Source organism: Microtus oregoni, unplaced genomic scaffold (assembly GCF_018167655.1).
Source record: "Microtus oregoni isolate MIOR12 unplaced genomic scaffold, Mior012 000005F_ref0000423, whole genome shotgun sequence".
NCBI classification, from domain to species: Eukaryota; Metazoa; Chordata; class Mammalia; order Rodentia; family Cricetidae; genus Microtus; species Microtus oregoni.
In genome coordinates, this window is record NW_024543064.1 from 4,590,578 (window position 1) to 4,602,142 (window position 11,565).

The window sequence follows — 11,565 nt, forward strand, 5'->3', positions numbered from 1 at the left end:
CCAGAAGACAAAGCAGCAAGAAGATGAAGGCCAGCTGGGAGGTGGTGGCGCACACCTTTAATCCCAGCATTTAGGGGGCAGGTGATCTCTGGGAGTTCGAAGCCATCCTAGTTTCCAGCATGAGCTCCAGGACACCCAGGGATGCATGGTGCAACCATGTCTGGAAAAACAAAGAGATGAAAGCCATGACACCCAGCATGTAGGAAACATTTTATTTCAAAAAATAGGGGAGCATCCTAAAACCTTAGAATGCTGGACACAGAAGCCTAGAGAGTAGACAGAAATAAATATACAAATCTGCCCCAGCCACTGGTGTGACTGAATGCTAGTCACCTAAGGAAGGTGACCTTCATTATTACACAAGTCTCTGAAGTCATAAATATAAGAAATACCTTATAGATCAGCAAATACCAGGCACAGAACTTTTCATAACTTAATTTTATCCTGACATATAAAAGCTTTATACATGTGACAGGGACAATCCCATACCCAGGTAGCCCAGCTTTCATCCCTGTTAGTGTGTAGACATGTGTCAAATGATGGGTTACAGCCCAGAGCCCGTGGCAAAGGTGAAGCTGAGGGAGGGACTGTCCTGGACTCCCAGTGGGAGGACCACAGTGAGTGCCTACCCAGACGTGGGTCGTGATGTGCAAACCTGAGTATCTCTGGAGGTGGGCAGAGGGGCCCTGTGCAAGGGTGCACGATAAGGCAGGAGCCACTGCAGTCACAGGAGAGTGCGGCAGTGCAGCTCTTCCCCTGGGAAGCCCCTAGCCTGTCCCCCAAAGGACCTGACAGTGGTGGCCAGGCTACTTTCCCCAGCACTGAGCTTAGTTCCCGATACACAAGATTCCACCCTGCCATGCCAAGGCACCTCATGGAGTATCAACACCTCTGGGTGACAGCTCTTAAGGCTCACGGAAAGAGTTTACTAGGCCAAGAGGAAGGAGAGGCACTAGAGGGCTGGGCTGACAGCACCAGAGGACAGAAAGCACAGCCGCACACCCTACAGGAGCCCTAGGGCATCAGTGGGCCTGGGCTGGCACAATCTTCCCCAGGGTCAGGCGCCCGGGAGAGCATTTTAGAAACAGATTTCAAACCAAACAGGAAGAAGGCAGGTGCCTGGGAAATTAAGGCAGCCTCTTCTGCCACCTGGCCAAGAAGATGGCTGTGGTGTGTGATGGGGACACTCCATTCCTGGAGCCTCATCCGTCAGCCAAGTTCACCAGCGCACCCTGAACCTTGGCTTTGTCTCTAACGTGACAGTCCTAACGCCCTCTTCTCCACAAAGAAACATGACAGACTCGAGCAGAGAAGCCACTGGGTACCTTGAATGGTCCCAGCCCCCAAACCCACGAAACCACTCAAGGTCAGGAAGAAACCCAGGGGTCCCTGAGCTGTGACTCAGGTGTCTCGCTACTCGTGCACCTGGGCCTGAGCTCTCAGACATCCTGTCTCCCGCACGATGGCAGGAAAAGTCTAACAATGGTGACCTGTACATCTTCAAGTCAGACAGGGCCACTTGTCTCTTCTCCCAACCCCTCTACTTCTTTTCAAGTTCAAACCGCAAGCATTTCAAACCTAGAACCAAGTGCTGGGGCCGCCCCGCTTGGCTTCCTTTTGAAGCAGGAGTCGTCGCTCCCAGGCCCGGCATCTGTCCGTTCGGCCAAGTATCAGTGAGATTCTCGAGGAGGCACGGTCTTTTCCTCTAGCCTTGCCCCTGCAGGCTTGGGACAGAGCCCCAGGGAGGGCCTCCTGGCCAGGCGAGGGCATGAACTATGGAAACAGACCCCTTCAAGCTCACACTGTGGTTTAATCCCCCAGCTCAGTCAGTCCTCAACTCCTGAAAGCCTACCCTGCTGTCTGGTGAGGCCTAAGAGACATACAAAGCTAGGTGAACTGATGCTCCTTGGACCTGGCTGCCGGGAGCCTTGGCGCTAGAGGTGGAGTTTAGCTCTCTGTTGTAGCCTTTGTCTTCCTGGGTCTCCAGTGTTCCAGGCCAGGCCACTCTGTCATAGGGACCCTTGCCTTCTGCCCTGGGTCAAGCAGGCCCGGGAAGAGGCAGCAAGGAGAGGCACACTGCACGGTGAGTTGGATACTACAAGCTGGAGGTAACTTCTGGAAGGCAGAGATACAGGATGGTGGAGCAGCCACTGGTTCTTGACCACACACACAGGTCACCATCAGCTTCAGCCCCGAGAAGCTGTGACACAGGCTCCGAGTGTATAGGAACCGTCACACGATACCTCTAGGGCTCATTCAGCAGCCAGGAGCCACTGCTCCGGTTCATGTGCAAAAAGGAGAGGCCGCTCCTCTGCAGGTGCCAGGCCCCTTGTGAAAAGGCCCTCCCTTGGGCCAGGCCTGGGCTAGTGCAGCTCGTCAGGGTTCTGAGGCAGCCTGTGGCGGCCTGCATCCATGTCACTGCTGCCACTATTCAGCTCAAAGCCACGGCCCCCTGCTGGTGTCTGTGGCATGAACTGACGGAAGATGCTCACGCTACCATGCCAGAAGGTGGGCTCCGGAAGCCGCCCCACCACACTCCATGCCCGGGTCTCTGGGTCATAGGCCTCCACCACGTCCGAGAGTTCAAATGTATTGTCATATCCCCCAGAGACATAGAGCTTGCCTCCCAGGACGGCCAGGCTGCCCCCAACATGTACCTGCAGGTCAAGGCAGAGGAGTGAGAGGCAGGCAACTGAGGCAGGGCAGACGTCCCTCCCTGATTGCTCTAGTAACTTCCAGGGAACAGCCCAGCACATCATAGCCCCAGCACTAAGAACCAGCCTCAGCCAGCCTTCCAGGGAGTGCAGACAGCATAAGCCAATGCCTTCCTGTTTTCCAACCAGGAAATTGGGGCTCCTTATGTGGTCAGCATGGTCTCCAGGTGTGGGCCACACCCAGCATCCCTGCCTCAGCCCCTTAGGGCAGGCTCATCCGTTCTATCTTACAGATAGGAGACAGTATGCTGGGACAGCCATCAGTGACAGCTAGGAACGGAACCTGGTCAGATAGGGCAAAGTCTCCCAAGAGCCACCGTACCATCGGAGATAGGAGACCCTGACCAGATAGATGAGGTCTGCAGCGGGGGTGCTGAGTTCATGGCACACGTACTATATGTGTCCCATAAATGTATTCTCCGGGTCAACTCCTCAGGAAGTAGCTGGGGTGGATAGTTCCCGGACCTGTCTGACCCCATTCCCTCAAGCCACAATGGCTGCTAGCGTTCACACAAACACGCCAGCCCTGGGGCCTCTGCCCTTGCTGCCTCTCTGTAGAAAACTTCTTGAGATTCCTCTCCCTCTTCTGCTCGATGGTGCTGGCGCATAGTGAGGGTGAGTGACCACTAGTCTGGTCTTGAGATCCTATTTAACATCTGGTACCGGCCAAGTTCCAAACGCAATGAGGGTAACACCCGCTTCCCTTACAGGCCCCACCCACCATGACTGTCTCCCAAGCACTCTGTCTTAATGACAGTCCAGTTGCAAAAGCAGGGCCAGCCTGCACTCACAAACGCTGGCACGCCTGCAAATTTACCTGATTCATAGACGGGATCTTGTCCCATTCATTCTTGGAGGGGTTGTATACATCCACCTCGGCAGAGTCGTCCCTGTGGAGGGAAGGGAGGCAAAGACAGTCAGTCAGACAAAAGCAGAGGCACCTTGGGTGTGAAGGGCCGGCCAGAAGGTCCTCAAAGCAGCTGACTCTTCTGGGGACCTGTATGTATATTTTTGAACAAAGTCTTGGTTGGTAGCCTAGACTGGCTTTGAACCCACTGGGTTATCCCTACACTCTCTGTCTTCTTTCCAGCAGAGACCAAAGAGCCACAGTTGGAAGGGGCTGGGCTGGACAGGGCTCCCTGGATCCTCTCTTCAAGGCTGCTACTTCCCAGGCAGAGTCAACACCTTTGCTCCCCCCCCCCCCTTCTGGAAATCAACAGCAGGAGGCTCAGGATGGCAGCTCCCTTTATTGGTCACGGATATCCAGGCATTTAGGTGGGGCTGAAGTAGCTTCCTGTGTGGATGGCACACAAGCAAACCGCAGGCTGGGCAAACCCCTCCCACATCCACCTGGAGGGTTAGCAATCAAAACTGACTACTGTCCTCCAGAAGGAGTCAGCAGGTGCCAGGATCCTGCCCTGGGACCTTAGGACAGGGAGGGCGTTCTCAAAGGTACTGGGCCAGCAGCCACTAGAGGGGCTGAAGCAAAGACCTGGCACTCTTCACAGTTGTATTTATAGCCAGCCCCTCCTCCTTCTTGAAGCGGGGGGGGGGGGCAGGGGAACCTAGGGAAGGACCAGGTAGTTTTATAACAGGACAGGACCCAGGCTGAGGAAGGTTCCAGGACATTTTCAGAGCAGACCCTCAGGTCCTGGCATTTAAAGACTCCAGGCCCCTCCACCTCTTAGATGACAATGACACTTGGGTCCCCTTCAGGCTCCTCAGAGCTCACCCTGAAGAGCGGTGGCCTACTATTTTGGGGGCAGGGCAGGCAAAGGTCACTGCTACTCAGTCAGGGAAAATGCAGGCTCAGGGCACACATACCTTTGGGCTCCCAGATCAAAGTCGAGGACAGAGGAGACAGAGGGATTGTCATTCAGTCATTCCCTTCCTCGCAGCCCCACAGCTTCAGGCAGACTCCAGCCGGGGGAGGGGGAAGCACTGACTATGCACACACGCATGTATGTGCACACACACTACACACAGGGAATCCAGTTACCCTCCCAAACGTTCAGTAGCCATCTAAGGCACATTTGGCTGTGACCAGATAGGTCATCAAAACCATGGGACCACCAGGTGGGGGCGGCGCACGCCTTTAATGCCAGCACTTGGGAGGCAGAGGCGGACGGATCTTCTGTGAGTTTGAGGCCAACCTGGTCTATAGAGCGAGTTCCAGAACAGGTTCCAAACTACAGAGAAACCCTGTCTCAGAGAAAAAAGAAAAAGAAAACAAAACAAAACAAAAAAACTCAGGTGACCAGGCTAGGGTACAGCTGAGACATCTATCTCTATCTCACTTAGAAACATGCATGCTGTACATGTTCTGGTGGATGCATGGTAGCCTATGGGCTGCTTAGCTAGATACTTCGAAGACTCCACTATCCTTGAGGCAGCTTGATTAAGAAAACCTAGAAGGCCACAGAAACGGTCTAAGGGGTGGGACAAGCCTCAGCCTCCGATCCCAGCTTTTCCTCACCTATAAAATGGGCAGCAGGGATGCTGAGTCGGAAACAGTGTACCCGGGGGCTCACCTGACAAAGTACATGAGACCATTCAGGGTCACAGTCTTGGGCGCAAAGGACCAAGGTGGAAGCTGGCCACAGTCCACCAGTGACCACAGGTCAGTGTCCGGGTCATAGCATTGTATCACCATGGTCTCCTTGCCCGCCAGGGAGCCGATGGCGTACAGCCGGCCTCGGCAGGCGGTGGTGGAGCAGTTGTCCATGGGGTAGGTCATAGGCTGCAGAGCCTCCCAGGAGTCGGTGGCATGGTCATAGCGCTCTGTGCTGTCGGCTGCCACCACATACAGTAGCCCGTCCAGAACAGAAGAGCTGTGGTACTCTCGGGCCTTGAGCATGGGTGCCACCTCTGTCCACTCGTTCACACTTGAGTTGTATCGCCACACGCAGTCATAGAGCCGGGAGCCATCAGACCCGCCTGTCAGGGCACACAAAGGGCAGATGCTCAACCCACGTGCAGTGAGTCACCCACCTGTGTCTTCTCGGACTTCCGGGTAGGCCTCTCCCTGCAAAGGAATTAGCCTGATTCCCTTCACCCAAAATACATTTGTCTTCTTCCGGCCTTGCCAAGCGGTCACTGTCACTGAGGCAGGGCACAAGGCCCCCTAACTGCTGTCAAATCAAAGCCAAAAGATGCCGCTTCCAACTGTCCTAGACTGGGGATACAGCTAAGCTGGTGGAGTGCTTACCATAGCATGCATGAACCCTGGGTTTGCTCTCCAGAGAGCAACACACCTGTAATCCCAGCACTTAGCAGCCGGGCAGTGGTGGCACACGCCTTTAGTCCCAGCACTTGGGGGACAGAGGCAGGCGGATCTCTGTGAGTTCGAGACCAGACTGGTCTACAAGAGCTAGTTCCAGGACAGGCTCCAAAACCACAGAGAAACCCTGTCTCGAAAAACCAAAAAAAAAAAAAAAAAGAAGATGGTGCAGACTACATGCCGGCAAAACACTCATACTTTAAAGAGTAAAATAGAGCTGGGCCGAGATGTGTACCTTTACTCCTAGCACTCAGGAGGGAGGCAGAGAGACAGGTCAGTCTCTGAGGTCAAGACCAGCCTGGTCCAGGACGGACAGGGATACACAGAGAAACCCTGTCTCAAAAAACAAAACAAACAAACAAAAGACTCAAACAAAACTACCCTCGGCCGCACCATCACACGTAACTATCTCAGACCATTCAATCTCGGGGCTGGGCAGCTCTTCTGGATAGACACTAAACGTGGGATTTGGCCACCAAATCCTAGACATCCTGGACACTTTGAAACCAAGACTGTGTCAGAACATGAGAAGAAACCCACACTGTTACCCAAGAGACCTAACGCCACAAACCACACCGTCATACACCTCTGGGGTTCTAGCTTTGACTGTAGTGGAGAGTACAGAAACATGCTTCATTCAAACTCTTATCAAGCTACACAGATTTTGTGTGTCAACAAAAGACAGTAATTGTATAAAGGAAATCTAAGACATAAATGCTCAGGGTATGAGGAGACTCCAGGAATCTTGGGGCTCTGCCCCTGGCTTTCCGGCTGGTGCCGTGAACAGGGCCGAGACATTCTGTCTCAGCCCAGAGCTTTTGAGGGAAGAGTCTGAGGAATGTTATACAAACTGTGGGACTTTCACAGGGACGCTCTGAAGCAGCTGAAGCAGCTTCCTGGCCCCTCAGGAAAATCCCCCACCAGCAGCTGAAGGGAATGGCGGAGCCACCTGCCTCCACCCCATTAGCTGTTCAGCTGTGACACTAATTATTCAAGGGCGAGCGAGTCTGGCCCGTTCTCTGTTCAAAATCACCAGCCAGACTTCAGAGATGGGGGCAGGGTGGTAAGGGCGGAGCCCAGCATAGCAGGGTCAGGGGTTGTTAAGGAGGGCTGGATCCAGAGACCAGTTGGGAAAGCGGAGGCTGTCCCTGAGACCCACAAGCACACCACCGGAATATCGAAGTGGGCTTTCTGTGGAATGTGGAGCTGAGCCCCTGTGACAGCCCAGCCGCGTGCCTGCCAGCCTGATATGATAAGGGACATAGGTCCCAGTGGTCTTTCCTTATATAGCAGTTCCAGAGGCCATCCCCGCTGGCCTGGAGAAGGAGGTAGCTAGCCTCCCCTTCAGTTTGATCATAGGGATTCATCCTTGGTGAAAAACGTGGGAGAAGCCCTGCACAGGGGCAGGCTGGGGCCCGCCTACAGTGACTCGGCAGTGTTTTGGGGTTTCAGCCAAGTAACTGGAAGAAAACCGCTCGACATGTGACCATGTTTACAGTCGTAGACTAGAGCAGCCTAAACACCATGTGATCCACAGTGCATCGCGGAGGTGCAGGCTCTAAGAAACCTTGTCACTGGTGACAAAGCCACTGAGTCAGGAGGCCCCTGTGGCTTAGCAGGGAGGGAGAAAAGTCCCAGCTTTGGGGAGGGTGAGATGTCTCACCAGGCGCCAGCCTGCAGCCTGTCCCCGCATTCCTTGGGGATTAAAAGAAAGCAGCCATTGTGCCAGGCCAATGCCCTGTCTCTTCTAACCCAAAAGGGGGAGGCACCTCCGGGGCAAGGAGTTGGCTAAGCAAGGCAGGCTGTACCACGTAAGGCACGGAGACCCACAAAGCAGTTAAGTCTCTGCTAGCACAGGGGGCTCTTATAGCTTGAAAGCAAATGGAAAAACTAGCGCAGTCCCTGCCAAGGGCTAGGTCGAGCTCTAAGATTCAGGTCCTGAGTGTTTCACTTGGAAAGCCCCCAGCGCACTCACCCGTCACGTAGATGTCATTGCCCAGCGCCACGATGCTGTAGCCCCCGCCTAAGTGGTCGGGGAACTCGGCCAGGTAGCGCCACTGGCCTGTCTGCGGATTGTAGCAGTCGACGGTGACCAACTCATCGCAGTCCTGGTCGCAACCTCCCACCAGCACCAGGATCTCCGCTAGGCCGGTGGACGGGCGCGGACGCATGCGGGGGCAGGGCCCGCGGTCGTGTCGGTCGTAGCGTGCCGCCTGGAAGTCGCGGGCCTCGCGCAGCAGGCGCAGGCAAGGCGGGCAGCGCGCCACCAGCGGCTCGGCCTCCACGTGTGCCAGCAGGTAGAAGCGGCGCACGAAGGGAAGGCGCACGGCCTCCAGCAGCTGCGGCCAGTGCGCCGCGCGGCGCGGCGGGTCGGCGCGGACCCAGCGCAGTGCCAGCTGGTAGGCCGCCTCCTCCTTGGGCACGCACAGTCCGTCGTCGCGCAGGTAGCGCAGCAGGCGGGCCAGCGGCAGCCTCTCCAACTGCTCGGCGCCCAGCTCGCCCACGTGGCGCAGGATAAAGCGCTGCGCCGCGCTAGCCAGCCCCGAGCAGCTGAAGGCCTCGGCAAAGTCCTGCATGTCCAGGCAGTTGGCCAGGTCGAGCTGCTGCTGCAGGAAGGCGCCGCACGCTTCCTTCACGGCGGGGAACTGCAGCAGGTCCGCGGCGCGCAGTAGCGGCTCGGCGTTGTCGCCGCTCACGGCCACTCTGCCGGTGTAGCTGAAGTCCAGGAGCAGCTGCAGCATATCGGGCGGCACCCCGTGCAGGCGCACGCGCTCGGCGCGGCTCTCGCGCAGCTGCCCCGCGAACATGGCGCGGAAGTAGGGACTAGCGGCCGCTAGCACGGCGCGGTGCGCGGGGAAGTCGCGGCCGCCCGCCGCCTCCAGGGTCACGTCCAGGAACTTGCGCTCGGCGCGTAGTTGACTCAAGCCGCGCAGCAGGCTCAGGGCGTGCGCGGGATCGGAGAAGGGCAGCACGGCCAAGGGCGCCGGCCGCTCCATGACGCGGGACTGCGGGCACAGGGACGCCCTGGCTCCCCGGGCACCGCCTCTATAAATATGCACGCCAGCCGCGGCCTCCGTGGGCGGGGTCTGCCGGGGCGGAACACCACGGACCACGCCCACTTAACCCTTTTATCCCCAGCGCTGCTGGCTGGTTGAGTCACGGCCGCCTACGCCGGCTCCCTTTCTGCCCTTCCGGGACTTTCAACCGCCTCCGCGGACGCTTAGCTGGCAACGGCGGGTGACAAGTGCGGGCTCCCAGGTGTGCTAACCACCGTCCAGCCCAGCGGTTTGCAGAGTTAGGCCCGGAGAGGCGAGCTTGGCTCCCGAATCCACAATCACTCCTTTGGTTCCAGATTCCCTGTTGCGCTCCTGGGAACCTCAGGACATCTGGGTAGGATGATCCTGTTTTCAGTTCCGTTGGCTCCGGGGTAGTTACTTATGCCCCCCCGTCAGATTTCAAAAGTAGTATTTGCACAATTCAGCACCAAAGCACGAACAAGTCCAAGAGCTTCGTTGTCTTTTTTTTTTTTTTTTGGCGCGTTTAAGAAAAACCGGGCCAGATTCCAGGAAGGCGCTCCTCCACTGTGTTCATGCCTGAGTTCAAAGCGAGCAGTCAAGTCTGGTCAGCATAAAAGCAGTAGTTTACTTTCCGAACCTACTCCTTCAGGCTACTCACTGTGGGTAGGAACAAGTCTGCAGGGGAGTGCCCAGGCTCTCAGACCTCCGGGTGGCCCAAAGGCTCACGGTCCGTCCGGGGAGTTCCTTAAAAAGTTGGAGATGGAGCCTCTCAGCAGTCACAGTTCTCTGAGTGAGGCGGTATGTGCTGTACTTAAACGCAACTCTAGGAACGGGAGCCTACACTTGGAAGGCACTGTGAGTTTTGCTTTGCTTAGTTTTAGGGAAGTGTCTGCTAATCAACTGTCCCCTACTTCTGAAATCATTCCAGCCTCAGGTCTAGCCCATCGCGCCCCTCGGGGAGGCTGCTAGGTTGACACAGCCTTGGCAGCAGACATTTTGTTTTATTCCATTTCTAAAACGTTTCAGGCTTTCTCTTCCACTCAGGAACCTCACCTCCTTTTCCTCTGAGAATGCAGCTGGTCTAAATTTTAAAGTCAGCATGGTAAGCACAGACTCCAAGGAAGAAAACATGCAGGTACCCCAGCAACCGCCTGTTGCCCATAGAAGGTCTGTTCACACAGCTATTAAAGGCAGTGCAGCATTCCTGGGCTCAGGAGCCTGGCCAATAGCTTACACACTCACGCGGGTCTTCTGAGTCTGAGCAACCAGGAAGTGGCTGCTTGTAGAGGAAAGTACAATAAGCGCTTGGAGTCAGCCGGCTCCTCTCAGCGTGAAGCCTGAGGATTAAATGCTGTAGCTGAGAACTGAGTATGGATTTTGTTTTTGTTGGAGATGGAACCCAGGGCCTCAGACATTCAAGGCACGCACTTTCTATCATCTGAGGTCTCTGCCCCTCTGCTCCCCACTCTCCTAACATCGAAAGGGTAGGTCATTATGGAAGAATGACTCTGCAGATATTGAGATGGGAAGATGTGCATGTGTGCATGCTAGCTCCGTCAAGTCAGATCATACACAGTGGGATCCAATTATACAAACTGTCCTCTTTCTTCAAGGGTCTCCGGCTTGAGCCCAGGGTCTGGCTTGTGCTTCGCTTACTCTGTAGTCCATCAGCAGCTCTAGATTTCCCTTTCACTCCGAACGTTTTTGTGTGTTGTGTGTGTGCTCATTCATGTGCCACAGGGTAGTGTAGGTCGGAGAACAGGAGCTTCGGGTGCCGACCACGGGGTCTCATGATGAAAGCCTGGCTTGCCTGAAACTCAGAGACCCACCTGTCTCTGCCTCCCAAGTGCTGGGATTAATGGCCTGTGATAGCAATGCAGGGCAAAATGAACCCAGTCCTGATACTCTCCATGCTGCCCCAGGCTCATTCTCCTATTTACAAACTGTCAATCCTGCTTTCCTGCTTCCTCCCAGTCTGTCTGTCCCCTGGCTGGCTCCCCTTTTCTCTCTGCCCTCCAGCCCTGCCTATCCTTCCTGTGCCTAGTTATTGGCCATTCAGCTTTTTAATAGACCAATCAGGTGCCTTACTCAGGTAAGATGAAATAGCAACACATCTTTACATAATTAAACAATTATTCTGCAACAAACAAATGTAATACATCTTTATTTAGTTAAATGAATGTTCTATTTCACAACAGTCTACATAGCTAATTCCAGGACAGGTAAGGTTACAGTGAGACCCTGGCTCAAAAAAAGTAATTACAGCTGACCACTAATCCCTTTGTCCACGGATCCCTCCTGGTTTCTTGAGCTGCTGTCAGTTTTGGGTAAGTGCAGCAGCACCCCCATCAAAGACGTTTCCCTTTACAGAAAACCACAACTGGACACAACCCAGAGATCAGCAGATCGTGGGGAGCACAGCCCAATGGGTACATACATCTACATCACAGCTCCTACACCTATGGCTTAGGAGCATCCTAGAAAAATGGCAGAAAGATCCCAAGAGCCAGCACACCAAAAAGTCAAACAGTGTCTCCTAGGAATGGCTGCATGA

General features: G+C 55.1%; 1 protein-coding gene across 1 annotated transcript; it reads right to left on the bottom strand.

Moving 5' to 3' along the window:
- Positions 1-198: 198 nt before the first annotated feature.
- Klhl21 (kelch like family member 21) lies at positions 199-9,691 on the bottom strand. The gene is made up of 4 exons (XM_041652627.1): positions 7,970-9,691; positions 5,246-5,651; positions 3,532-3,604; positions 199-2,657 (listed from the first exon to the last, which is right to left on the bottom strand). The coding sequence occupies exons 1-4, from the start codon at positions 8,988-8,990 to the stop codon at positions 2,364-2,366; spliced, it is 1,794 nt and encodes a 597-aa protein (XP_041508561.1). The 5' UTR covers positions 8,991-9,691; the 3' UTR covers positions 199-2,363.
- Between the last annotated feature and the right edge of the window lie 1,874 nt (positions 9,692-11,565).

What these genes read in the sequence shown, in the direction of transcription:
- Klhl21 (XM_041652627.1), bottom strand. Translation starts at nt 8,990, where the DNA reads ATGGAGCGGCCGGCGCCCTTGGCCGTGCTGCCCTTCTCCGATCCCGCG. An exon ending in CAATGACATCTACGTGACGG is followed by an intron (nt 5,652 to 7,969) that starts GTGAGTGCGCTG and finishes GTGCCCTGACAG; the next exon opens with GCGGGTCTGATGGCTCCCGG. An exon ending in AGATCCCGTCTATGAATCAG is followed by an intron (nt 2,658 to 3,531) that starts GTAAATTTGCAG and finishes CTTGACCTGCAG; the next exon opens with GTACATGTTGGGGGCAGCCT.